This window comes from Prionailurus bengalensis, chromosome X (assembly GCF_016509475.1).
Source record: "Prionailurus bengalensis isolate Pbe53 chromosome X, Fcat_Pben_1.1_paternal_pri, whole genome shotgun sequence".
Lineage (NCBI taxonomy): Eukaryota > Metazoa > Chordata > Mammalia > Carnivora > Felidae > Prionailurus > Prionailurus bengalensis.
Window position 1 is genome coordinate 1110648 of NC_057361.1, and position 27590 is coordinate 1138237.

Here is a 27590-nt window from a genome sequence, read left to right on the forward strand (position 1 = left end):
AAACCAAGAGTCAGACGCTTAACCGACTGAGCCACCCAGGTGCCCTGGGATAGACACATTATAAAACATCTCAGTTTCTGTAGCTCAGTAGTCCAGGCACAAGCTGACTGAATATCCGCTTAGGGACTCAAAAAGCTGAAATCAAGGTGTCAGCTAGGATGTGGGGTTCTCATTTGAGACTCGGGGCTGTGTTACAAGCTCACTGGTGGTTAGAAGAGTTCAGTTCTTTGTGGTTGGAGCATTAACGCCTTCATCTCCTAGAGGCCAGCCACCAAATCCTGCCAAATGCTCTTCTCCATAAGGCAGATTGCTTCTTTTTCAAGGTAATGAGGCTGTGTCTCGCTGCTTCAAATCTCGAGCCCTTCTTAATTCTAACTTTTACACCTGATTAAGCCAGGCCCACCCACAGCAATTTTTCTTTCGATTTGCTTGAATGAACTGATTGTGAACTTTAATTACAGCTGCAAAATTCCTCCACCTTTGCCATAGAGTCCTGGGAGCAAATCCCATCATGTTCCCAACCCCCATTCACACTTGGTGAGAGTGATGTATATCACTAAACACACACCATAACAGGACACAAGATTACGGTCGCAGATATCAGGGGCCTTGTTTTTCTATTTGTGAGGTGCATCCAGAGGAGGGAAGTCTTGCCCCAAAATGTAAAAGGATTTTCCTTGAACGTTTTTGAAATTAGTATAACCGTTTCTTCGGTGTGCACGGTCAGAAGGAGTATCTCATTTCTTAATTTGCTTTGCAAATGCTTCAGAGAGCAGAGGAGAAAAACAGTTTCCAAATTTAACAGTTCCCGAGGGAAACACGCCATCATTGAGTTGTGGGCAGCCTAGGGGAGAAGGTTTTAACGAGAACCCCAAACATCTCTCTATTCCCAAGAGGAAGGAGAAGCTAAAGACAGATGCACAGCCCCACTGAGAAGCTTGCCTGGGTTCAAACAGTGTTCCCATTTCTGAGGGACCCCAGACCGTCTGTTTCCTCCTCATGAGGAGGACCTCGTGATCATATTAGTTTGCATGGTCAGCTCATTAACAGGACAACATGACTCACACAGAGCACCCCCACACGCATCCAGGAGCCCACTTGACCTCACGGTCCCCTCACCCCTCTCCCTTCCCCCTCGGAAGCAAATGCTTCAGTGGTGGCGCTCCGTGTTGAACAATGGAGGGTCTGTGTACTTGGTGTCCACCCTGGATTTTCACTATGCAGACTTGTGACATGGTGGAGGCACCAGCGGGGGAGTTTAATGGATTGTAACTTTTAATCTGTAATGACATTACGTCATTACACATAGGTATATTGTTACTGAAAAACCGTATATTACATGTGAAATGCATTGCGTCTTGAGATACTGTATTTGAGGCATGAGAAGGACGTGCCTCCGGCAGCACCTGGCATAACGTGGGAGCTCACTGAATTCTAACTTGTTAGCTTATGGTATGCCATTATACGTTGGCATATTATTGTTTAAAAACGTATATTACCTGTAAAAGGCATCACATGTTGGTATTTAAATTTTACGTATTTTAAAACCTGTTATACCAAAGTAAGAAACATGAAATTGCTCAAGTATGAAAATATTATGCACTTGTTACATACTCCTATGTAACTGTATACTATAGTATACTTGTATTTCAGTATGGACCTAAACGGTGAGTAAAAATAACTGAAGAGTAAATAGGAGACTTAGAGGCCGATCTTACTGCTGTGTTCCGTACGATGGACGATTATACTGGAAATTCAGACAGAAGCACGGGCCCCTCCCCTGTTCGGCTCCAGGCAGAGGACGGAGCTGCGCCGCCCCAGGTGAGGCCTCCGGCTGGACTCGGGGACAGGTGGCGGCTGGTGGGGTCGGGGGGAGGGGGGGCGGAGCGTACTGGCTCAGCCGCGCACGCGCAGTGCCAAGCCAGGGCCGGCCCGCCCTCACCCGGGGCCTCCCGGAAGTCCCGCCCCGAGGGGCGGGGCCAGGGCCGGCCGGCGTAACGGGGAGCTGCCGCGCGGCCGCTTCCGCGGGCACGAGCGCCGGAAGCGGAAATGCGTCACAGGGGCGGGCGGGCGGCGGCGACGGCGGGTGGCGTCTGGGGCGCCTCCGGCGGACGGTGGCGGCGCCGGGCAGAGAGGCCGCGGCTGCCGGGGTCGTCGGGGGACGGCGGTGAGCTCGGGCCTGGGCGGCGGCGGCGGCCGGGGGCGCAAGCGGAGCCCCGCGCCGGTAAGCGACGACCTGCGACCACCCTCTTCCGCGAGCCGGGCCGGGGGGTCCGGCGGGCCGTGGTCTTCGGGGTCCGGGGGTCCGGGGTCTGTGAGGGCCGGGGGCTCCAGGGGTCCGGGGTCTGCGAGGGCCGGGGGCTCCGGGGGGACGGGATCTGTAGGAGCCGGGAGCTCTGGGGGGACGGGGACTCCGGGGGTCCGGGGTCTGAGAGGGCCGGGGTCTCTGGGGTCTGTGAGGGCTGGGGGCTCCGGGGGTCCAGGGTCTGCGAGGGCCGGGGGCTCTGGGGGGACGGGGTCTGTGAGGGCCGGGGGTCCAGGGTCTGCGAGAGCCGGGGGCTCTGGGGGGACGGGGTCTGCGAGGGTTGGGGGCTCCGGGGGTCCAGGGTCTGCGAGAGCCGGGGGCTCTGGGGGGACGGGGTCTGCGAGGGTTGGGGGCTCCGGGGGTCCAGGGTCTGCGAGAGCCGGGGGCTCTGGGGGGACGGGGTCTGCGAGGGCTGGGGGCTCCGGGGGTCCAGGGTCTGCGAGAGCCGGGGGCTCTGGGGGGACGGGGTCTGCGAGGGTTGGGGGTCCCGGGGTTCCGGGGTCTGTGACGGTCGGGTGCTTTGGGGGGACGGGGGGTCCGGGGTCTCCGAGGCCAGGGGCTCTGGGGGGACGGGGTCTTTTGGGGTCCCTGTCTGTGAGGGCTGGGGACTTTAGGGGCTCAGGGACTCTGGGGTCTGGGGTCTCTGAGGGTCTCAGCCTCTGGGTGGATTGAGGTCTGTGAGGGCTGAGTGCTTTGGGGGGACGGGGGCTTGGGGGGTCCAGGGTCTGTGAGGGTCGGGGGCCCCGGGGGGCCCGGGTCTGTGAGGGCGGGGGGGCTTTGGGGGGACGGGTGCTCCGGGGTCTGCGAGGGCCAGCGACTTTGGGGGGACGGAGGTTTTGGGGGTCCGGGTCTGTGAGGGTTGTGGACTTTAGGGGCTTGGGGACTCTGGTGGTCCGGGGTCTTGAGGGTCTCCGTCTGGGTGGATTGAGGTCTGTGAGGCCCGGGGGCTTTGGAGGGACGGGGGCTTGGGGGGTCCAGGGTCTGTGAGTTTCGGGGACCCCGGTGGACGGGGTCTATAAGGGCCGGGAGCTCCGGGGTCTGCGAGGGCCAGGGTCACGGGGTCTTTGGGGTCCGGGGTTCACGAGGTTGGGGGGACTAGGTCTGCGAGGGCTGGGGGGACGGGGGCTCCGGGGTCTGCCAGGGCCAGGGGCTCTGTGGGGACGGGGTCTCTGAGTTCCGGGGTCTGCGAGGGCCGGGTGCTTTGGGGGGACAGGGGGTCGGGTTCTGTAAGGGCCGGGGGCTCTGGGGGACGGGGGCTCCGGGGTCTGCGAGGGCCAGGGTCACGTGGTCTTTGTGGTCCGGGGTTCACGAGGGTTGAGGGGAATGGGTCTGCGAGGGCTGGGGGGACGGGTGCTCTGGGGTCTGCCAGGGCCAGGGGCTCTGTGGGGACGGGGTCTCTGAGGTCCGGGGTCTACGAGGGTCGGGGGTCCCGGGGGGAAGGGGTCTCTGAGGGCTGGGAGTTCTGAGGGGATGGGGGTCCGGGGTCTGCGAGGGTCCGGTTCTCTGGGGGGACGGGGTCTGTGAGGGCCGGGGGCTCTAGGGGGACGGGGGCTCTGGGGGGATGGGGGGTCTGGGGTCTGTGAGGGTTGAGGTCTCTGGGGTCTGCAAGGGCTAGGGGCTCTGGGGGGACGGGGTCCTTGGGGGTCTGCGTCTGTGAGGGCTGGGGACTTCAGGGGCTCAGGGACTCTGGGGGTCTCAGCCTCTGGGTGGATTGAGGTCTGTGAGGACGGGTGCTTTGGGGGGATGGGGGCTTGGGGAGTCCAGGGTCTGTGAGGGCTGGGGGCCCCGGGTCTGTGAGGGCTGGGGGCTCTGGGGGGACGGGGTCTCTGGGGTCCGGGGTCTGCGAGGGTCGGGTTCTCTGGGGAGAAGGGGTCTGGGAGGGCTGGGGGCTCTGAGAGGAGGGCCAGGGTTCTGGGGGACGGGGGCTCCGGGGTCTGCAAGGGCCAGGTGCACGGGGTCTTGGGGGGTCCGGGTTTGTGAGGACTGGGGGCTTAGGGGCTCTGGGACTGTAGGGGTTCGGGGTCTCTGAGGGTCGCAGCCTCTGGGTGGATTGAGGTCTGCGAGGGCCAGGGGTGCGGGGTTGCGGGGGGTCCCCGGGAACTGGGGACGGGGATGAAGGCTGTGGAGTCCAGGGTTTGAGAGAGGGCGAGGGATGCCCTGGGGCTAGAGGCCCCGGGTGGTGTGGGGGCTGAAGTCTGGGAAGCCCTGTGTCTCGGGGAGGGGGCTGGAGGCGGGGTGATGCTGGCGTCTGTGAAGCTGGGGACTCCGGGTCTCAGGGGCTCCTGGAGCCGGGGTCTGAGGGGGCTGAGGTCTGCTGGGGACCCAGGTCGTCAGGGTCCAGGGCACCGGTGGTCTGGGTGTGCGGGTCTCTGGGGCCAGTGGCAGGGGAGGGGGACAGAGTGTGCAAGGGATGGGGGCGGGGAGCTCCAGTGGGTGGGGGTCTCTGGGCTGTGGGGGCTGGGGCTGGGGGTAGCAGAGATAATTGGGGGGCACTGGGGGCAGGGGCCTGTGAAGGTGAAGGACTGGGCAGTGCTGGAGAGACTGAGGGCAGTGGAGAGGCCAAGGGTCCTGGGGCAGCCGGTGTGCCCTGGAGGCCATGGCCCAGGGGTGGGGGGATGGGCTTGTCCGGGGGCGCTGCGGGGGCCTGGGTCCCCAGGGTAATGGATGGCGGGCGGTTCGGTGGACGCCAGAGCTTGGGGTCGGGCAGGTGGGGGTGGGGGGTGACGTCACAGGGGGTGGGGTTGTTGGGGGGGGGGTGACGCGGGGCCCCAGGGGAGGCGGGGAGCAGGCGACCGGGGCGGGGGTGCTGCCCTGCGTGGCCCTTGGTGTCCTGGGGCAGGTGTTGGGTCGCAGCCAAGGCCAGAGCCTGTCACCCGTGCCCTGGACTGCGCCTTGTCCCAGCACCCGCCCCGTGTGGGGGCCGCTCCCCAGGCCGTGCCTCAGGGCCTGGCCCCAAGCCTCGGAGGGAGCGAGCCGCCCGTGGGTGGGGGCGTGGGTGGGGGCGTGGGTGGGGGCGGGAGCAGTCACCTGTATTGTTTGGGTTCCTGTGGCGGAGCCTGGCTTTCCGGTGGGGGAAGAATCCCCCCCCCCCCCCCCCCCGTCAGCCCAGTGGGGGAGTGTTGCCCGGAGAAGGCGGGGGAGGACAGGTGCGCCCCGGGAGCCGCTGGCTCCGGAAGGGCCCAGCGCTTGTCGCTCGGCCTCGGGCAAGCAGGACACATCGCCGGTCCCAGAGTCACTGAAGCTGACGTTTCCGATCTTGTCTCGGCCAGAAACTTCCTTCCTGTTCCTGCGGGGCCCCCTCCTCCATCCACGCTGCGGGAAGGGAGCCGGGAGCCCTGCCCCGCCCGGCCCCGGCTGTCCCGTCCTGCCTGCAGCCGCAGGGGCGCGCGCGCGTCGGTTCCGGGCCGTGCGTGCGCCCGCTGCGGCGGGGGTGGCAGCTGTCCCCGCCCACTGGACGCCCTGCGGCCCCGGGAGACCTGCTGGTGCAGGCCGGCTGTGGCTGGGCGCCCACCGCCGCCGCTTGGCCCCTAGGCTCTTCCGAAGGATTCTCACCCCAGTTTTCTGTTCCCTTCGGTTCAAGGACACAGAACCTCGTCTCAGGCGGCCGCGGCTTTTGATGAGCTACAGGCCGGCGGAGACGCAGACTCGCTCGTCCCCTGGCGGCCCGCGGACGCTGACGCTCTCCGCGCGGACCCTCGCCCCGACCCCGGCCCCGACCCCAACCCCGGCCCCGGCCCTGACCGCCGCTGCGTGTGTGTTTCAGGCCCCAGCGCCCGGCTATGGCCGCGGCCACCATAGTCCACGACACGTCTGAGGCGGTGGAGCTGTGCCCCCCGTACGGCCTGTACCTGAAGCCCATCACCAAGATGACCATCAGCGTGGCGCTGCCGCAGCTGAAGCAGCCGGGCAAGTCCATCTCCAACTGGGAGGTGATGGAGAGGCTCAAGGCCATGGTGCAGCACCACCAGTTCTCCACGCTGCGCATCTCCAAGAGCACCATGGACTTCATCCGCTTCGAGGGCGAGGTGGAGAACCGCAGCCTGGTCAAGGCCTTCCTGGCCTGCCTGGACGGCAAGACCATCAAGCTCAGCGGCTTCTCCGACATCCTCAAGGTGCGCGCCGCCGAGTTCAGGATCGACTTCCCCACGCGCCACGACTGGGACTCCTTCTTCCGCGACGCCAAGGACATGAACGAGACGCTGCCGGGCGAGCGGCCCGACACCATCCACCTGGAGGGCCTGCCCTGCAAGTGGTTCGCGCTCAAGGACTCGGGCTCCGAGAAGCCCAGCGAGGAGGTGCTGGTGAAGGTGTTCGAGAAGTTCGGGGCGATCCGCAACGTGGACATCCCCATGCTGGACCCCTACCGCGAGGAGATGACCGGCCGCAACTTCCACACCTTCAGCTTCGGGGGCCACCTGAACTTCGAGGCCTACGTGCAGTACCGCGAGTACGTGGGCTTCATCCAGGCCATGAGCGCCCTGCGCGGCATGAAGCTCATGTACAAGGGCGAGGACGGCAAGGCGGTGGCCTGCAACATCAAGGTGAGCGCCCGCCCCGCCCCGTCCCGCCCCGTCCCGCCCCGTCCCGCCCCGTCCCGCGTGCGGGCCCCCCGGGGCCTGTCTCGTGGCCGTGCGCGCGCATGCATGCACGCAGGTGGCTCTGTGGCCGGGCGGCCGCAGGCCCGGCTAGCGCAGGTGCGTTGAAACCGGCGGCCACACGCACTCGGCCTTGGACACACCCGCGTCCGGACGCGGATGTGAGAGCATTTCCGTGGGGGGGACGGGGTGACAGGCGGAGACCCTCGCCGCCAAAGCACCCCGAAACCGCGCCCCAGCGGGGCCGCGGGCCTCCCCAGCGTCCCCGTCACCCGGGGCCGAGGGTCCCCTGTACCGCCGCCAACTCGCACTGGGGTGGGCCTCCTGGACCACCCGGGGGCCGCGTGCCCCTGTGAGCGCCGGCCGTCCTCGTTAGCGGAGGCAGACGCGCCGTGGCGGCCTCGGTCAGAGCGCGCGGTGGGATCCCGCCGGCACGATGCGAGACCCCCCCCCCCCTCCCGTCGTCACAGGGGGACTTTGTGTTTTCAGTAATCGCTGAGGCCGGGTCGCGTCCGGGTCAGATGTCACGTCCGGGTCAGGTTGCGGCTTCGCCGGGAAGCTCAGTCCCCGGCCACGAAGGGAGCGTGTGCCGTCGGGGGCGTCCGCGGGCGCCCGGCCCCACACGGCGGCCGAGACCCGCGCTCGCTCCCCGGCAGGGCTCCGCGGAGCGAGCGCGCTGCGTGCGGCGCGGCCGAGCCGGCCGCCGTCCGGTCCGGTCCGGCCCGGCCCGCTCCCGCTCCCGGCGAACCCTGCTGTGTGCCGCCCCCCGCCCGCAGGTTTCCTTCGACTCCACCAAGCACCTGAGCGACGCCTCCATTAAGAAACGGCAGCTCGAGAGGCAAAAGCTGCAGGAGCTGGAGCAGCAGAGGGAGGAGCAGAAGCGCAGGGAGAAGGAGGCCGAGGAGAGGCAGAGGGCGGAAGAAAGGTACGTGCGCGCCCGGCCGGCGGGGCCCGCCCGCCCGCGTCCGCCGAGCAGCGCGCTTCCGGGGGCCTGGCCGTTCACGCGCGCGCGTGCACGTGTGCGGGAGTCTGTGTGCAGCTGGGCGTGTGCGCGCGTCCTCCGCGCACAGCCGCTGCGCTCGCGGTCCCGTGCGCGGCATTCTGGCCAAGTCCGGTCAGGATCCCCGCGCCCGCGCATTGTCCGCGTTTTGTGGAATAAAAGCCGAACCCTAACGACCGGGATCACTGACGTTTTGGGGAAACAGGAAGAAACTCCTCTAGGCCACCAGTCGCGCTGCACCTTCGGCCTGCTTGCCAGCTCTTGGGGTTTCGCAGGCGCGATTTCCGCGTTGGGCGAGTGTGCAGCTTGGATGTGTCGGGCCTGGTGGGTTCGCGCGTTCCCAGCGGTGATCGTCTCTGCGTCGCAGGCGCTCGGCGTCTCCCCTGCGGCCGCGTGCGGGCTGTGCTCTGACCACAGGATCCTGACGCGGATCCTGACGCGGAGGAAGGCGTGTCTGGACCTACTTTCGGCAGCGGACGCAAGTCCCGACCGGGCGCACGAGTCCTGGCCCAGCTCCGCGCCCGCCCCGAGGACAGTCGGCCTGCTGGCCCGGGGACGGCCTGATGCGGGCACCGGGAGACGCGGCGGGCGGGGCTGGGGTCTGGGGCCGCCTGGCGGTGCTGCAGGGCCCCACCTGCGGGATGCGGGATGCGGGCGGCGGGGGGGCTCCCCGAGAAACCGGCTCCCCAGGCAGCGGCTCTGGGGCGGCAGAGTGGGGCGGCAGAGGCGGGAGGCTTCGTGAGGCGCACGGCGGCGTGCCGAGCAGCGGGGCCGTGTGCGCTCGGGCCCTGTCGCTACGTGCGAGGCTGCCACCGCTCGCTCCCCGGGCCGCCACTCGCACGCGCCTGCCTTTGTGCCCACGCGTCCCCTCCAGCGTGCCCTCACCTGCCCCCTCGTGTGCCTCCCGTCGCGCCCCCGCCTGGCCTCACCTACACACTGGGGGCACAGGCGCTCCCCTCACCTGCCCTAACCCTGGCCAGCGTGCCTCCTTTGCACACCTGCCCTCGCACACGCTCGCCTGTCGCGTCCCAGGAAGTACTGGGAAGTTCCAAGAGGCCGGGTCTTGGACCACGTCCGTGGGAGGAAGTGGCCACGTGGCCCTCAGCACGAGCTGCTCCGTGTGCTGGGCCAGAGGCTCGGGGAGGACCGAGGGATCCCGGGCAGTGGGCGGTGCCTCCTCTGTGGTCGCTGATGCTCCGACGCCAGGTGCTAGCTGGGGAGGGGGCCGCGCCGTTCCCACAGAGTGTGCTTCCCCGGCCTGCGTGTGCAGGCTGCCCCCTGGGGAGCCCGGCCGCTGTTCTCGGTCCCGGGTGCGTGTGCACGTGGGTGGTTGGCTTTCACGCAGGACTGGAGCTTGGATGCTGCCTCCTGTCTTGGGAGGTGGGGAGCACGGGGCCTCGGACCTCGTGGGGCCAGACACGTGGTTTGGTGCAGCGTTTGTGGGGGGAGGGGGGCTAAGACAGGCCGTGTGGTGGGTTCTGACCTGTGGGGCCTGGACAGCCGGTGTTGTGGATCCTGACCTGTGGGGCCTGGACGGCCGGTGTTGTGGATCCTGACCTGTGGGGCCTGGACGGCCGGTGTTGTGGATCCTGATCTCTGGGGCCTGGACGGATGCTGAGCTGGGCCCTGACCTGTGGGGCCTGGATGGCCCGTGTTGTGGATTCTGATCTCTGGGGCCTGGACGGATGGTGTTGTGCATCCTGACCTGTGGGGCCTGGACGGATGGTGAGCTGGGGTCTGACCTGTGGGGCCTGGACGGCCAGTGTTGTGGATCCTGATCTCCGGGGCCTGGACGGATGGTGAGCTGGGCCCCGACCTGTGGGGCCTGGACGGCCAGTGTTGTGCATCCTGACCTGTGGGGCCTGGACGGCCGGTGTTGTGGATCCTGATCTCTGGGGCCTGGACGGATGCTGAGCTGGGCCCTGACCTGTGGGGCCTGGATGGCCCGTGTTGTGGATTCTGATCTCTGGGGCCTGGACGGATGGTGTTGTGCATCCTGACCTGTGGGGCCTGGACGGATGGTGAGCTGGGGTCTGACCTGTGGGGCCTGGACAGCCAGTGTTGTGGATCCTGATCTCCGGGGCCTGGACGGATGGTGAGCTGGGCCCCGACCTGTGGGGCCTGGACGGCCAGTGTTGTGCATCCTGACCTGTGGGGCCTGGACGGCCGGTGTTGTGGATCCTGATGTCCGGGGCCTGGACGGATGGTGAGCTGGGCCCTGACCTGTGGGGCCTGGACGGCCAGTGTTGTGCATCCTGACCTGTGGGGCCTGGACGGCCCGTGTTGTGGATTCTGATCTCTGGGGCCTGGACGGATGGTGTTGTGCATCCTGACCTGTGGGGCCTGGACGGCCAGTGTTGTGCATCCTGACCTGTGGGGCCTGGACGGCCGGTGTTGTGGATCCTGACCTGTGGGGCCTGGATGGCCAGTGTTGTGGATCCTGACCTGCGGGGCCTGGACAGATGGTGAGCTGGGGCCTGACCTGTGGGGCCTGGACGGATGCTGAGCTGGGCCCCGACCTGTGGCGCCTGGACACGGGTGCTAGGGAGCCCTGGTACACGTCCCTCTGTGGGAGCCCTGGCCCTGGGTCTGTTCCCACCTCCCAGTGTGAGGCCCCAGCTTCTTTCTCGGTCGTGAGGGGGTTGGGGACCTACGTGCGTCCTGATCCCCGGGCCCTGTTCGCAGGGTTGCGCGTCTGCACGTCTGGAGTGCCCAGGACTGGCCTTGTCCTTCCGCGGCCTGGGCGTGTCCCACCTGGGCTCCTGGCGGCCTCACGCTCTGCGTCTCGTCCTGCCCAGGGCAGCTGGGACTTTTCTACCGCGTTCCTTGGGGTTGGACTCACCTACCATCAAGGTGCACGTGAGGGTGGTTCACCCGGGGCTCTTTCCGACCTGGCCCTCGGTCTCCTGCTTACGTTTGGGGTCTCTTCGTGGGGACCCCTCCCTGCCCCTGGCCGAGCACAGACGACCTAAGCTGCTGGGCGGCCCGTGGGCTTGCTGGAAAGGGAAGCAGTCGTCTCCAAGTGCTTTTTCTCTGGTGACGTCACAGGAGTTTCTTAAACTCCGTCAGCAGGTCCACTCCCTCAGGGACCCCCTGATCCTGGGGGTCACAGCCCAGGGCTCACCGGATCCCCAGGGGGGGTCACAGCCCGGGGCTCACCGGATCCCCGCGGGTCACAGCCCAGGGTTCACCCGATCCCCGCGGGTCACAGCCCGGGGCTCACCGGATCCCCGCGGGTCACAGCCCAGGGCTCACCACATTCGGGGGGAGGGTCACAGCCCAGGACTCACCGGATCCTAGGGGTCACAGCCTGGTATTCCCCGTGCTGGGTTTTTTTGTCATGGCGACTTTGCCTTTTCCAGACTCTGGAGCAAATGGGTTCGTAGGTGCATCGTCTGTTGTGTGTGGTCTTTCCCGTAGCTTGGTGCTTCCAGAACCTTCCGTGTGGCTTTGCTCACGGGTCCTCCGTTCGGTGTAGGGACTCCCACAGCCTCTCTGGAGCCCCAGTGATGGGGCTTTGTGCACCCTGCCAGCACTTTTGAGTATCAGTCGTGCGCTGAGCAGTTGTTGCTGGGTGGAAGGAAGGCGGTGTGCAGTGAGCGAGCATGTTGTCTGTGCGCCGCGGTGTCCTCTGGGCCAGGACGCGGGTGTCGCGCGCAGCGTGTGCCACTCACCAGCACGGGGCTGTGCGCGCAGTGGGCACTCCGGGCAGCACGGTGTGGGGCTGGTGGTGCGCGCGGCGGGCCCTCCGGGCAGCACGCGGGCGCACGTGAGGCTCCCGTCTGCCCTCTGTTCGCCCGTGGCGTGGGCGGCCGTTGTCCCTGCGGTATGTGCCCGTTTGTGTGTGTGAGCACTGCCGCGTGCCAGCGGTCCCGGGGGGGGGGGGGGGGGGGGGGGTGGCCCTGCCTGCCGCTGCGGCACGGGGGTCCTCGGCGCGCCGGCCTCTCCCCCAGCTGCTGTGTGTCGTTGAGAAGCAGCTTCCGTGTCGCGAGGCCCCGCCCATCGGCCGCGTCCTCCACGGCGTCCGGTTCCCCAGCGAGACCTTCCCTCCGGAGGCTCTGGGGGCCTCCTGCGCGGATCCTGGGGGCCCGCCGCGGCCCGCGCGTTGGAACAGCGGGTATCGCGCACGCCCCCCGCCCCCTCCCCGCCGGCGCCCCCGCGCGCAGAGCCGGGGCGCGCGGCCCGTCGTGCTGAGCGGCGCCGCGCGCTTGTGGTGCAGGAAACAGAAGGAGCTGGAGGAGCTGGAGCGGGAGCGGAAGCGGGAAGAGAAGGTGCGGCGCCGGGAGCAGAAGCAGCGGGACCGCGAGCTGCGCCGCCAGCAGAAGAAGCTGGAGAAGCAGCAGGCGGAGGAGCAGCGGAAGCTGCACGAGAAGATCCGGCTGGAGGAGCGCAAGCTGCTGCTGGCGCAGCGCAACCTGCAGTCCATCCGCCTGGTGGCCGAGCTGCTGAGCAGGGCCAAGGTAGGCGGGGCGCGCGGGGGCGGGCGGGCGCGCGCGTCCTGGTCCTGCAGCCCGGTGGGGGGGGGGGGGGGGGGGCCCCGCCGCAGCGGCTGCTACTTGCTGGCCCCCGGGCTCGTCGCAGGCGCCAGAACGCGCCCTCCAGGCTCACGGGGCGCGGAGCGCTTCGGGCGCAACCGCGCTCACACCGCCCGGGCGCTGGGGCGCAGGCTCGCCGTGTCCCCCAGAGGGAGGGCGCCACCGAGCTCGAGGAGGGTCTCCCGGCCCCCCCGTGGCTCCCGTCCTGCTGCACGTAGTCTTCCCTGGGGCCCCTCGGGACAGGCGGCTCTGCTGTGACCCCACAGGCAACGTCCCGGGCGACGGAACAGCCGACTCTGCTGTGACCCCAGGGGCCAGCAGCTGCGGCCACGGGACAAGGGTCCTTGCTGTGACCCCACCTGGCCGGCGGCCAGGTCGATGGGACAGGCGGCTCTGCTGTGACCCCACGAGCCGGCGGCCAGGTCGATGGGACAGGCGGCTCTGCTGTGACCCCACGGGCTAGCAGCCGGGACCTTGGGGACCGGGGGCTCTGTTGTGACCCCACGGGCCAGTGGCCAGGGCAACAGGATGGGGCTCTGCTGTGACCCCACAGGCCGGCGGCTGGGACGACAAGACAGGGGTCTCTGCTGTGACCCCACAGGCAACGTCCAGGGCAACAGGACAGGGGCCTCTGCTGTGACCCCACGGGCCAGCAGCCGGGACCTTGGGGACAGGGGGCTCTGCTGTGACCCCACAGGCCAGTGGCCAGGGTGACGGGACAGGGGGCTCTGCTGTGACCCCATGGGCCAGCAGCCGGGACCTTGGGGACAGGGGGCCTTGCTGTGACCCCACGGGCCAGCGGCCAGGTCGATGGGACAGGCGGCTCTGCTGTGACCCCATGGGCCAGCAGCCGGGACCTTGGGGACAGGGGGCTCTGCTGTGACCCCACGGGCCAGTGGCCGGGGCGACAGGATGGGGCTCTGCTGTGATCCCCAAAGGCCGGCGGCCAGGGCAAGGGGACAAGGGACCTTGCTGTGACCCCATAGGCAATGGCCAGGGCGATGGGACAAGTGGCCTTGCTGTGACCCCACGGGCCAGCGGCCAGGGCGTCGGGACAAGGGGCCTTGCTGTGACCCCACAGGCAGTGGCTACGGAGACGCGACCGGGCACTCTGCTGTGACCACACAGGCCAGTGGCCAGGGTGACGGAACAGGGAGCTCTGTTGTGACCCCACGGGCCAGTGGCCAGGGCCCTTGGGACACGGGGCTATGCTGTGACCCCACGGGCCAGTGGCCGGGGCGACAAGATGGGGCTCTGCTGTGATCCCCAAAGGCCAGCGGCCAGGGCGAGGGGACAAGGGACCTTGCTGTGACCCCATAGGCAATGGCCAGGGCGACGGGACAAGTGGCCTTGCTGTGACCCCACAGGCAGTGGCTACGGAGACACGACAGGGGGCGCTCTGCTGTGACCACACAGGCAGCGGCCAGGGTGATGGGACAAGGGGTGTTGCCCTGACCCCATGGGCCAGCGGCCAGGGCCCTTGGGACAGGAGGCGCTCTGCTGTGACCCCAAAGGCCAGTGGGCGGGGGGACAGGACCGGGCGGGGCGGCCTGACCGTGGCGATGGAGAGCAGAGCCGCGGCGTCCCCGGGGAGCTCAGGGCGGACCGCAGAGCCGGGCTGGGCCACGTCCCTCCTCGCAGCCGCGGGTCTGACAGCCGGTGCAGCACAAGACGAGCGCCTTCGCGCCGCCTCGCTCCTCCCGCTCCTCCCGGAGGCCGGGCCGGAAGCCCCCGCGAGAGGCGGGGGCGGGGGACACGTGCCGACCTCGCCGGGCCCTCCTTGTGCTCGGCCAGGCTGCGTGTCCCCGCGGAGGCGGGCGCGGGGCGACCCCGTAACCTGTTGTCTAATTACAGTTGGGATAAGTCCCCGGGAAGGAGACTGGCAGGCGCGCTGAGACGGGCCAGCTCCGCTCTTGGTTCATGGTGAATATTGAAGACGCTCGCCCAGGCGGCGGCGGCGGACGTGCGCTCCGTCATCTCCGCTCCCCGTCGCGGGTGACCGACCGCGGGCGGCCTCCCGGCGGGCCGGGGCCACGCCCCGCCCGCCAGTCCGCCCCGGGCCTGCGTGCTTGTCGGCCCGGGGTTGGGGGGCGGGGGGGGGGGGGGGGGGGGGGGGGGCGGTGCACCGCGGCCGCACCGCGCGCCCGGTCCACCCCCACCCCCCACCCCCACCCACCCCGGGCCTCGGCGCCAGCAGGCGGGTGCGGGGCCCCCACGCGCGCCTTCCGCTTTGTGCCGCAGGCCGTGAAGCTGCAGGAGCAGGAGCACCGCGAGGAGGCGCTGCGGCTGCAGCGGCTGGAGGAGCGGCGGCGGCTGCAGGAGGCCGAGCTGCGGCGCGTGGAAGAGGAGAAGGAGCGCGCGCTGGGGCTGCAGCGCCGGGAGAGGGAGCTGCGCGAGCGGCTGCTCACCATCCTGCTGAGCAGGAAGCCGGACGAGCCGCCGGCGCGCGACGAGCTGGGGGTGGCGCACGCGGACCTGCTGCAGCCCGTGCTGGACATCCTGCACACGGTGTCGGCCGGCTGCGCGGGCGCCGCCGCCGCCGCCGCCCTGCACCCCCTGGGGGCCCCGCCGGCCCCCGGCGCCCCGAAGCAGACGACGCCGCCGCCGCCGCCGCCGCCGCCGCGCGCGGACGCCGACGGCGCGCCCCGCGGCGTCAACGGCAGCCTGGCCGAGGGCGCCCCCTGCCGCGAAGGCGTGGGCGCGCGGCGCGGCGCGGCGGACGACGGCTCCCCGGACAAGCGCTGCCCCGGCGTCCTCGCCTGCATCCCCGACAACAACCAGCAGCCCAAGGCCGCGCCCGCCGCCGCCGCCGCCGCCGCCGCCGCCGCCGCCTGTGAACAGAGCGCGCCCCGGAAGGACGCGCGCTCCGAGCAAGACAAGTGCAACCGCGAGCCGAGCGGGGGCCGCGGCCGGGCCAGCGGCGGCCGCGGGGACGACGACAGGCACCAGCGGGAGCGCAGCCGGGCGCGGCGGGCGGGCAGCCGCGACGACGCGCGGACCGCGCGGAAGGAGCGGCGGCGCCACCGCAAGCACGCGCGCCCGGACGACAGCCCCCCGCGGCGCAGCGCCAGCCCCGAGCGCGCGCGCGCACGCCGGTCCCACAGCCGAGAGCGCTCCAGCCGCCGGGAGCGCAGCCGGGACCGCAGGGGCGGCTCGGGGCGCAAGCGCAGCCGCCACCGCCGCGGGGAGCGCGACCGCTCGCGCTCAGGGTCGCCCGGCCGGCACCGCAGCACCTGGAACAGGTAATGCAGGCCGCCCCGCCCCCCTCTCCTCCCCCCCCCCCCCCCCCCCGCTCCCACCCCCCCCCCCATCCCGCGAAGACCGGGACCGGGGAGCCGCCGCCGCGGAGCGCACGGCCCCGGGGCCTCCCGGGCGGCTGGACCCCGCGCTTCCGGTGTCCTGCGGGCGGCGGCGGCGGCGGCGGCGGCCTGGGCCTCGCTCGCCAGCTTTGGTTTCCCCCGAAACTGTTCATCTGATAGCTTTAACTTCACCACGTCCCTCGCAATCAGGGAGAGCGCGCCGGCCGGCGGCGGCGGCGGCGGCGACCAGTGCGCAGCCACCGCGCCATTTCTGTCCCGCTCGTGACTCCCGCGCGGGCAGCGACGGCACGCGAGGCCCGTGGCCCGTCGCTGGGGACAAACTGCGGAGGACGCACGGCCGGACACCCCCCCGTCCCCCAAACCAGGGCCCTGAGAACTTGAGAGCGCCTTGCCCCGGTGGTGGTTTCGCGGGTTTTCCTTCGCAATTTCAGCTGCTCGGGAGGCGCGCTTGGGGGGTGCGCCGGCAGAACCCAGGGGTCTGGCCGTGCCTGGCGGCCGCGTGCAGGCGGGCGAGTCCTGAGGGGGGCAAGTCGCCACGTGCCGTCCCGCGCTCTTCCTCGCCTCACACACTTTCGCGTCGCAAACTGGTGACGAAGCCGAAAGGAAAAAAAAAGAAGATGGGTCAAAAGCTTTGGTTCCTCCTCAAGAATTAGCGTGTGTGGTTTTTTTAAGAAGCTGTTTTGCTAAATTATTTTTACTTGGAACGTTTCAAACAGATTTAAGGCTACACACTTGTTAAATTTTATAATCATTTGCTTCCCCAGGTGAAGCGCGAGAGATACTTAAAAGCAGCTGTAATGTTTGCGTGAGGGAAGATGGTGTTTATTCCAGTTTGCATTTTTTGTGAAATAAAATTTTTTTCCAATGAACTCGTATTTTGCATCCTTGTTTTGTTCCGTTGGAGCGTTTTGGTCTGCGGTACCGAACGGGGAGCCCAGTGGAGCAGATTCGTAAAGGATAGAAATCACTCTGGCCGAGGTCAGCGACCCATCTCGCGGAGCGGCGGGCTGTTATCGTAAAATAACCGTGTGGACGGAGAATCCGGAGCCCTAGGCAGCATTCGATCTTTCCACGGGGTACGAGCCTCGCAAACTCGCTCAAGCACTCAGGTCACAGCTACCAGCCCGTCTTACAAATGATCAAAGTAAAAGTGGTTCTTTCCTCACCTCGAGTTGTAACATGTGGGAAGGGGTCCGTGCCCCTGCCGGGACTCCAGACCCCAAAAGGCCCTCCACCCGTCCGTTCGTTCGTCCGTCCATCCGTCTGTCTTTAATTCATAGGCAGCGCTTGTCAGCATGTGTGTGGCTGGTGGCGTTCCTCTTCCGCCCCAGCTCGCTGCACCGTCCCTGATCCCTCAGGGATCCTGTCGTGCTCCCTGTAGCCCAGCACTCAGCGTGTGTCCGGTTTGTCCTCTTGGCAGTGTCCTGGGACCGGGTGTGGGAAACTCTCTGAGGTCACGGGGAGGTCTCTGCGTGAGGTCAGTGAGGTGGGTCTCCCTGAGCGATGTGCTCCGGGCAGAGGTCTGTGTGATGGGAACAGAGGCGGTGTGTTCAGCAACAGGAAGTGGAGGTGGGAAAGGAGAGGGAGGCAGGCTTTAATTTGGGGGCACGGTGACACAGTGGTGCAGAGAGCAGGGGTGAGGAGGGGACTTGTGGCGACAGGTGTCAACGTCATGTAGGCAAGGGGTTCAGGGGAGAGGCCAGGGTAGGTGCAACGGGTGTGTGTGGCCATCAGAGAGCATGGGATATGTATGTGCGGTCTGGGGAGGGCCCTCGGAAGCTGGAGAATGCCAGCACCAGACCTACAGCAAAGGGCGTATCGCTGGGGAAGACACTGAAGAATCTGAGTTTTGAATGCCCCACCCACTGATGCTATCCCGAGCTACGAGGAAGGTGGAGCGCTCACAGTGCAGTCCAGACCAGCTTCACTGTTCCTGTGCCTGCTGGATCCATCTGTTCCTGAAAGCGGCAGTGTTGACGTCTCCAGCCATAATAGTATATGCAGCAGTTTCTCCTTGGTGTCCTGTTAGTTTTTGCCTTTTGTGTTTTGACTCTGTTATTGGTTGCGTATGAGTTAAGGATGGGCCTTTCTGGGAAGGACTGACTCCTCGGTCATGGGGCATACCCTTCTTTAGTCTTCTGGTAATTTTTCTTGTTCAGAAGTATGTGGTGCGAAACGGGGAAGAAACAAATCTGTCAGGAAGAAGTGTCCATTACGGTTTACGATGGAGTGTTAGCCACACACACACACACACACACACACACAATATCAAAGGGTGTTAGAAAAAGGGTTGTGGCTCGACACACGAGTGTGTCCTTTCGGCCACGTTGTGCACTTGACAGGGATGAAGGCCAGGGGAGTTTTGTTGTCATGCAGCAGATTCTTCTGGAGACCCCAGAGCAACACGATGATGAATGTGGATCCAGAACCAGAGTGCCTGGCTTTGAACCGCTTTCCCTAATGTGTGTTCCACGGGGAGAGTGGGGTGGCCAGTGGTAAGTGGGGATGATGTGAAGGACACCGTCTGGGTTCACTTTGGACTTGGCGCTCCTGTTCTCTTCAGGAGTGAGGGCGGGATTTTCTCACGTACTGCCAGTTACATCCTAAGAACTGTTTCCTGCGGGTATTTTAGCAGCCGACAAGGGGTCATCGGTGGGAGTGCAGATCAGTTGAAACATCCTTGTCACTGATGAGGTTTTATCCTTGCGCCGGAACCTGGGTTTCTCCCTTTGTGCCGAGGCGACTGTTTTGCAGACAGTGGGGGCTGTGAATAGACAATGTGTCCTGAATCACCGGGATATTTCAACCCCGCAAGCATTTTCCCACATACTTGGGAGGCGAGGTTGGGGCTCCACTTGTCCCTCTGTCCTGTGTCTGTCTGTCCTTTATAGCATTTTGCCCCGAGCCTTTTTCTAGGTGAGCGGCATCATGATCTCATTGTGGGGAACTCAAAACCGCCCCCTGATCTGTTGTGGTTCTATCTGGATGAACTTTTTTTTTTTTTTTTTTTACATTTATTTATTTTTGGGACAGAGAGAGACAGAGCATGAACGGGGGAGGGGCAGAGAGAGAGGGAGACACAGAATCGGAAACAGGCTCCAGGCTCCGAGCCATCAGCCCAGAGCCTGACGCGGGGCTCGAACTCACGGGCCGCGAGATCTTGACCTGGCTGAAGTCGGACGCTTAACCGACTGCGCCACCCAGGCGCCCCACCTGGCTGAACTTTGACACAAGTGCATTGGGCCGACTCTCCACCCGGGGGGCAGGGCGACAAAGGGAGATCCTAGTTCGTTCCCGGTTTCTGACGCTGAGATTCTCCCTGAGCACTGGGCCGCCGATGTCCCCACGTCTGCAATGGGACCTCGGCATGTGTCCACCCTTTTGCCGAGAAAGTCCCTTGTACCTCACGTGCCCTGTGTCACCCGATCTAAAGCCGTTGGAACAACCCCCCCCCCCCCACTCGGATTTATACTCTGAGGCGACTGTTGGGGGCCCTGTTTCTCCTTGGCTGCACGCTGACGGAGGAACAGAGCAGACATGTTCTCTAGACCCAAGGGCACTGGGTCACAGGGGCGTCTGGGGCCCATCCTGAACACCGCAGGCAAAGTTTGTTAGAAATGTCCAGTGTCTGCCCAGAAACGCACCGTCTGCATTTTGGGGGACACGTTAGAGAACATAAGTGTGGGAAGGTGGGGGCGCCTGCGTGTCTCAGTGGCTTGGGCGTGAGACTCTTGCTGTCGGCTCAGGTCATGATCTCTCCAGGATCCAGACCCACATCAGGCCTTGCGCTGACCGCACGGAGGCCTGCTTGGGGTTCTCTTTCTCCGCCCCTGCTCACACTCTCAAAATAAATGAACTTCGGTGGGGGAACGTGTGCAACGGTGTCCAGGACGGGGCCTGGTTTCAGCCCTGCAGGTGCGCGGGGACAGCGTGGGGGTGAGGTCACGGGGCCGGCTCCCGCCGGCGGGTCTGGGGGCGCAGAGAGGCCCTCGGTCAGGAAGGTCCCTGGAGGCCCGGATGCCGGCACCCCAGCGTGCACCGTGTTCCCGCCCCAGGTGTGCGGCTTCACCGCCCGCCCCTCCGCCCCCTCGCCCACCTCTCCTTTCTCCCCACGGGGCTGGGGAAGTACCGTGGATGCCAGGGTGCCCCCCCCCCCCCCCCACTGTGCATGCGTATACTTCCTGCTCCAGGACCCGTGCCAGCAGCCCCTCCCTCCGGCTTGCGGTGCAAACAGGCGGCCACCCGCATCCTGCGCAGTGTAGACGCCTCCCCGCAGCCCCCTCCCTGTCCAGCTGGAGCATCTTCGCTCCTGCGCACACCCCCTCCCTCCAGCACGGGCTGGCACGGCCCCCAGGCTCGCATCACCCCCCGCTCCCCCCACCAGGGCGCCGGTGCCTGACTGTGTGTCTACGTCCCCCCACCCCGAGATTCGTATGTGGATCCTGACCCTGAAGCTGGTGGTGTTGGGAGGTGGGGCCTTGGGTAGGGGGTTAGCGCACGAGGGCGCAGCCCCCATGAACAGGATTGGCGTCCCTGGGAGACCCGAGACAGCCCCCTGGCCCCTCCACGGCGCCAGGGAGCGGGTTGGGCGGTCATTCGCGAATCAGGAAGCAGGTCCTCACCAGGCCCCGGGGTCCGCGAGCCTCTGGATGTGGGACGCGCAGGCCCCAGGACCACGACAAGCACGCGTCCGTCGTTCGCAAGCGCCCGGCCTCGCCTGTCCCATTACTGTTCCCGCCGCCGCAGCCCAGACACCGGCTGACGCCAAGTTGTTGAGGCGGGCGCACGCCTGGGGTGACCTCCCCGCGCCCCGCGCGCCTGGCCTGGCCCCTTGTCCGCCGCTCGGCCCCTCGCTCCGCACACGGCAGGGCCGCGGGCGCCGTCTTTCCCTGCAGGAGCCCCGCCCGTGACGCCCGCAGCCAGGCTCCGTGTGCGCCACGCGGACCCTTGAGGACGCGGACCCTTCCGGGCCCGGGTGTGCGCGCGAACGTGTGCGCGCGAACGTGCGCGCGCTGCGCTCCCCACGTGGTCCACGCCGGCTGGCACCTGCTCAGCACCTGTGCCGTCGCATCCCGTCGGGGGGCGGGGGGCGCGGCGGGTGAGGAGGGCGCCCAGGGCACCGTCCCGGGAGGGGGCGTGGCAAGGAGGTCTCCGCTGGCAACAGTACACCTGGCGTCTCAGCCCTGCAGGCTTGGGGCCTCTCCACCCGCCACCCCCTCTCCCTCCTCTGCTCACTCCCCCCTGCACTCCTGCTGGTTCTTTGCCCTCCTCTCAGCAGACCACACACGCTGCCGCCACAGGGCTTTGGCGCCTGTCCATGCTCTTCTGGTCTTGCCCGAACAGCTCACACACTCGCTGCGGCCCCAGGGCCTTTGCACCTACCCATGTTCGTTTGCTCTTCTCTGACGAGGTCACACACGGCACTGCCCCAGGGCCTTTGCACCTGCTCATGCTCCTTTGTTGTTCTCTGAGCATGTCACACACGCTTCTGTCCCAGGGCCTTTGCACCTGCCCCTGTCCCTTGGCTCTTCTCTGAATGGGTCGGTCACACATGCACTGCCCCAGGACCTTTGCACCTATCTGTGTTCTTTGCTCTCTCTGAACAGGTCACACATACGGCTGCCCCAGTGGCTTTGCAACTGCCTCTGTTCTTTTGCTTTTCTCTGAACACCTCACACATGCTGCTGCTCCGGGCCTTAGCACCTGCCCCTGCCTCTTTGCTGTTCTCTGACCAAGTTGCACATGTTCTTGTCCCAGGGCCTTTGCACCTGCCCCTGCCCCTTTGCTCTTCTCTGAATAGGTCACACACAATGTGACCGCAGGGCCTTTGCACCTACCTGTGTTTAGCTCTTCTCTGAACAGGTCACAATGCACTGCCCCGGGACCTTTGTACCTGCCTCCGTTCTTCTTCTCTGAACAGGTCACACACGCTACGACCCCAGGGCCTTTGCAACTACCTCTGTTCTTTAGCTCTTCTCTGAACAGGTCACACATGCTCTGCCCCAGGGCCTTGGCACCCGTACCTGCCTCTTTGAATTGTACAATCCAGCGTCTTGGGCTATAGTCATGTGTGAGTGTCACCCCAGTGAACTTGAGAACATTTTTGTCCCTCCCCCAAAAGAAACCCATTACCTGGGTCTGTTTTTTTTTTTTTAAACGTTCATTTATTTTTGAGAGAGAGACAGAGCGCGAATAGGGGAGGGGCAGAGAGAGGGGGAGACACAGAATCCGAAACAGGCTCCAGGTTCTGAGCCGTCAGCACAGAGCCCGACACGGGGCTCGAACCTCGGTCCGTTTTTACAGAACTCCTGTCCACGCACATGCCGTTCTGTTTCCAGCTTGCGCGGTGGGAATTCTCTTGTCCGTATGGCATGTCTTTCTGGCCAGAAGCACGGACCGTTGGTGTTAGTTGCCCAACACGGACGCTGTCCCAATGACCGGCCACGTGCGAACGGCGTTTCCAGCAGCTCTGTGGTTCGAGTCCTTTGCTTAGTCGTGTCCGAGACTCTGCTTCCGAAGGGGCCGACTTTGAGCACCGACCTTGAGTTTTTCTCATTAGGACCCGGTGCCTTCTCAGCCCTCAATCTCATTAGTAAAGTAATCGTCTTAACGGGAGATCCAGGGGAGATTGTACCTGCTGGGGATGGGGCGTCCCCTCCGAGGGGCTTAGCCTGCACTTTAATCAAGCAAATGTGAGCTGTGGCTGCTCCTGTGTCCGTCCTGAGTGGCCCCCACCCTGCAGACAGCCCTTCACTGTCTCACCTGCAGGTTCTGTGCACAAAGAGGCAGGACAGACAAAAGCTAAAAATGAGTTCATGAGAATGAATGTACATATGTGATCTTTTTTAACTTCTCTTTTATTTATTTATTTATTTTATTTTTATTTTTATTTAAAAAAAATTTTTTTTCAACGTTTATTTATTTTTGGGACAGAGAGAGACAGAGCATGAACGGGGGAGGGGCAGAGAGAGAGGGAGACACAGAATCGGAAACAGGCTCCAGGCTCTGAGCCATCAGCCCAGAGCCCGACGCGGGGCTCGAACTCACGGACCGCGAGATCGTGACCTGGCTGAAGTCGGACGCTTAACCGACTGCGCCACCCAGGTGCCCCTTAACTTCTCTTTTTAATGTGTATTCGTTTTTGAGAGAGAGAGAGACAGAGCGAGGGCGGGGGAGGGGCAGAGAAAGGGGGAGACACAGAATCCAAAGCAGGCTCCACAGTCTGAGCCATCAGCACAGAGCCCAATGCAGGGCTCGAACTCACGAACCATGAGATCATGACCTGAGCTGAAGTTGAGGCTTAAGCGACTGAGCCCCCCAGGCGCCCCTAGATAGGTGATCTTTTTTTATTTTAATTTTTTTTAACGTTTATTTATTTTTGAGACCGAGAGAGACAGAGCATGAACAGGGGAGGAGCAGAGAGAGAGAGAGGGAGACACAGAATCCGAAGCAGGCTCTAGGCTCTGAGCTGTCAGCGCAGAGCCCGACGCGGGGCTCGAACCCACAAACCGTGAGATCATGACCTGAGCCCAAGTCGGACACTGAAGCGACCAATGAGTAGGAACGTGTGATGGCAGGTCGGTCTGCTCAGGGTCGTCTGCATCGGAAAAGCAGGGCGTTTCTTGGGAGACCTTGAAGGCCTGACTCACAGCCTGGGAGGAGTAGAAGCCCAGCAGCTGGGGCCCCACCGGACGGGGGCGCAGCAGGGCGGCCGTGCGCAGAGCAGTAGAGACGACACCACATTATCTCCCAGGATTCCGTGGGGACGCAGGAGCCAGGATGGTGTTCATGGGCCCCTGCACCTGCCGGGCGCCAGCGCACGGATGCAGTTCGGCCCCCGGGGGATGTGGGGACACAAGGTGGACACTCAGGTCAGACGGGGAACGGGGAACGGGGCGGGGGGGGAGGTGGCGTCCGGACGCTGGGAACAGTGGCATCGCGTTCAGTGCCGCGGAGATTGCGTTCAGTGAAAGCAACAGAATAAAATGCGCGGAGAGAACGTCAAGGAAGATACATCGGTGAAGCTGTAAAATAAAAGGAAGGAAGACGTCATAACAGGAGCGCGGTAGGAAACTCCAAAAGAAAATGATACAATGCAAGAAAGTTTAAAACTAAAGAAGACGATGGAGTAAAAAATTAAGTGAAAATGATCATAAAATGAAATAATAATAAAATAAGAAATAAAAAAATGATAAGATAATAAAATAAAAGTAAATAAAAGAAAAACTTAAAAATAAAATAATCAGTAAACCTAAGTGATAAAATAATTCACTATATGAAATAATAAAACAAGTAAAAATAAAATAAATAAAATAGTGAAGGAGCATAGATTAAAAACAAATAAAAATAAAGTACAATAGGGGCGCCTGGGTGGCTCAGTCGGACGCTGTATCATTTTAAGCGTCCGACTTCGGCTCAGGTCATGATCTCACAGTTCGTGACCTCAACCCCTGCATCAGGCTCTGCACTGGCAGCTCGCAGCCTGGAGCCTGCTTCTGATTCCGTGTCTCCCTCTCTCTCTGCCCCTCCCCCGCTCTCTCTCTCTGTCTCTGAAAAATAAGCAAACATTAAAAAAAAAACTTTAAATAAAGTAAAATTAACAAAATAAGATAAAAATAAAAAATAATAAAATAAATAAAAGTAAAATAGCAAGACAAGCAAAAGTAATATAAGACATAAAACAAAACAAAATAAAATAAAATAAAACAAAATAAAAAATGAAACAAAACAAAACAAAATGAAATAAAACAGAACAAAATAAAATAAAATAAACAAAACAAAATAAAATGAAATAAAATAATTAAAACAAACTAGCACCACCACGGTGGGTGCAGCTACAAGAACTGTGCTCTGGCTGCTGTGTGTCTGCGCCCTCTCTGTTCCTCCGCCCTCAGCCGGGTGCACATTCCCTGCCCCCCGTCCTTGCTCACGTGAACTTTGCGCACAACCGTCTTGCGCGCAGCCTGGACCCCGCCTCCCGCCCGCCCGCCTGGTAGGTGCTGACGACTGCAGTGCTGGGCACCTGGGCCCGTCCTGCCCCAGCGTTAACTTGTCCCAGCCCAGGAGGACCCAGTTCCCAAGGTGGGGAGGGGGAGAGAGCGAGAGGGATCCCCGCAGCCAGGCCCCAGCGTGCCCCCCCCCCTTGGAAGCGCCCTCCCCGTGTCACCCTGCGGTGCTGGGGCCCGGCCTGTGCTGCGGGGACGGCCCCGGGACGCACAGACCTGTCTGCACACCAGGGGGCCCCCGCGCACGGAGCCTCTGGCCTGCAGATCTTGCTTCCTGCACAAAACCGCGTGGTTAGTGCACAGCAGCCAAGCGTGGCCGCGGGCAGCGCGGGGGCTCCGGGACCCACAGAGCGGGCAGGGGGAAGGGGAGCCGGCGGGGGGCAGTGGGGGGGGGGTAGGGGGCCCGGGGGCGGGGGGTCTGGCCTGACCCTCCCGGAGGCGGGCGGCCGCGGGCACCGGCCCTGCTCGAGCGCGCTTCCCACGTGTGCCCTCCGCCCGCCGTCGTCTGAGCCCTCGTGCCGCCGCCGGAAGGAGGCGCAGGGGGAAGGAGCCACGTGCGCACGCGCCAGAGGAACCTGGGACCCACAGCCCCCGCTGAAGTCTCTGCCTTTTGTTAGTGACGACCTGGTGACGTGGTCGCATGTTCAGCTGCACAAACACGTGGGATGGAAAACCTTTCCGGGTCCAAAACCACAGACCGGTCTGCAGCCTTTGGCTGGCTGTGCGCAGCGACAGAGGTCATGGCGTCGGACAGGGTCTTAAAGGAGCTGAGCCCACCCCCTGTCCACGGTGCGTTAGATGGGGCCCCGCTCCCCGGAAGATAGGCCCTAACATCTGGAATCGCAGGACGGGGGCTCGTTTGGAAACAGGGCGTTTGCAGATGTGAGCAAGTGAACCATCCGAGGTGGGCTCATCCTGCATGAGGGGGGCCCTGAATCCGACGGCAGGTGTCCTTGTAAGAGACAGAAGAGGGACACACACGCAGAGGAGAAGCCCCGTGACGCCGGAGGCAGAGACGGGAGGGACGCGGCCACGAGCCCAGGGGCGCCTGGAGCCCCAGAAGCTGGAAGAGGCAGGAAGGAGCCTCCTCTGGGGCCTCAGGAGGGAGCACAGCTCTGTCCCATCTGGATCCCAGTAGTCCTGCCCCTCCTGGATCTCACTCGTCCTGCCCTGCATGGATCTCAGGGGCCCTGCCCTGCCTGGATCTCCGTGGTCCTCCCCTGCCTGGATGTCACTTGTCCTGCTCCCCTGGATGTCAGTGGCCCTGCCCTGCCTGGATCTCAGTGCCCCGCCCTGCCTGGATCTCACTGGTCCTGCCCTGCATGGATCTCAGGGGTCCTGCCCCATCTGGATCTCCGTGGTCCTCCCCTGCCTGGATGTCAGCGGCCCTGCCCTGCCAGGATCTCACTTGTCCTGCTCCCCTGGATCTCAGCGGCCCTGCCCCTCCTGGATCTCAGCAGCCCTGCTCGCCTGGATCTCAGCGGCCCTGCCCTTCCTGGGTCTCCGTGGCCCTGCCCTGCCTGAACCTCAGAGGTCCTGCCCTGCATGGATCTCAGGGGCCCTACCCTGCCTGGATCCCAGGGGTCCTGCCCTGCCTGGATCTCCGTGGTCCTCCCCTGCCTGGATGTCAGCGGCCCTGCCCTGCCAGGATCTCACTTGTCCTGCTCCCCTGGATCTCAGTGGCCCGGCCCTGCCCTGCCTGGAGCTCAGCGGCCCTGCCTTGCCAGGACCTCAGGGGTCCTGTCCCTCCTGGATCTCAGGGGTCCTCCACTGCCTGGATCTCAGGGGTCCTACCCTGCCTGGATCTCACGGGTCCTGCCCCTCCTGGATCCCAGGGGTCCTGCCCCATCTGGATCTCAGCGATTCTGCCCCTCCTGGATCTCCGTGGTCCTCCCCTGCCTGGATGTCACTTGTCCTGCTCCCCTGGATGTCAGTGGCCCTGCCCTGCCTGGATCTCAGTGCCCCGCCCTGCCTGGATCTCACTGGTCCTGCCCTGGATGGATCTCAGGGGTCCTGCCCCATCTGGATCTCCGTGGTCCTCCCCTGCCTGGATGTCAGCGGCCCTGCCCTGCCAGGATCTCACTTGTCCTGCTCCCCTGGATCTCAGTGGCCCTGCCCCTCCTGGGTCTCAGTGGCCCCGCCCCTCCTGGGTCTCAGTGGTCCAGACCCTCCTGGATCTCAGTGGCCCTGCCCTGCCTGGATCTCAGCGGCCCTGCCCTGCCTGGATCTCAGGGGTCCTGCCCTGCCTGGATCCAATGGTCCTGCCCATCTTAGGTCTCAGTGGCCCTGCCCCTCCTGGATCTCAGGGGTCCTCCACTGCCTTGATCTCAGGGGTCCTCCACTGCCTGGATCTCAGGGGTCCTACCCTGCCTGGATCTCAGTGGCCCTGCCCTGCCTGGATCTCAGGGGTCCTTTCCCTCCTGGATCTCAGCGGCCCTGCCCTGCCTGGATCTCAGGGGTCCTGCCCCATCTGGATCTCCGTGGTCCTCCCCTGCCTGGATGTCAGCGGCCCTGCCCTGCCAGGATCTCACTTGTCCTGCTCCCCTGGATCTCAGTGGCCCTGCCCCTCCTGGGTCTCAGTGGCCCCGCCCCTCCTGGGTCTCAGTGGTCCAGACCCTCCTGGATCTCAGTGGCCCTGCCCTGCCTGGATCTCAGCGGCCCTGCCCTGCCTGGATCTCAGTGGCCCTTCCCCTCCTGGATCTCAGTGGCCCTGCCCTGCCTGGATCTCAGTGGTCCTCCCCTACCTGGATCTCAGCGGCCCTGCCCTGCCTGGGTCTCAGGGGTCCTGCCCCATCTGGTTCTCCGTGGTCCTCCCCTGCCTGGATGTCAG

The 27590-nt window shown here is 64.7% G+C and overlaps 2 protein-coding genes across 3 annotated transcripts; both read left to right on the plus strand.

The window, feature by feature from the left end:
- Positions 1-2071: 2071 nt before the first annotated feature.
- AKAP17A (A-kinase anchoring protein 17A) lies at positions 2072-16624 on the plus strand. Of its 2 annotated transcripts, none has more exons than XM_043571672.1 (5): positions 2072-2224; positions 5886-6846; positions 7677-7825; positions 12120-12360; positions 14677-16624. In XM_043571672.1, the coding sequence occupies exons 2-5, from the start codon at positions 6085-6087 to the stop codon at positions 15679-15681; spliced, it is 2157 nt and encodes a 718-aa protein (XP_043427607.1). In that variant the 5' UTR covers positions 2072-2224; positions 5886-6084; the 3' UTR covers positions 15682-16624. The 2 variants fall into 2 exon arrangements, with proteins under 2 accessions (XP_043427607.1, XP_043427608.1); XM_043571673.1 differs by having other exon boundaries at positions 6069-6846.
- Positions 12953-14509, plus strand: LOC122478030. Its single transcript, XM_043571674.1, has 2 exons — positions 12953-13132; positions 13708-14509. Exons 1-2 carry the CDS (start codon positions 12964-12966, stop codon positions 14328-14330), a joined length of 792 nt encoding a protein of 263 aa, XP_043427609.1. The 5' UTR covers positions 12953-12963; the 3' UTR covers positions 14331-14509.
- Positions 16625-27590: the final 10966 nt, after the last annotated feature.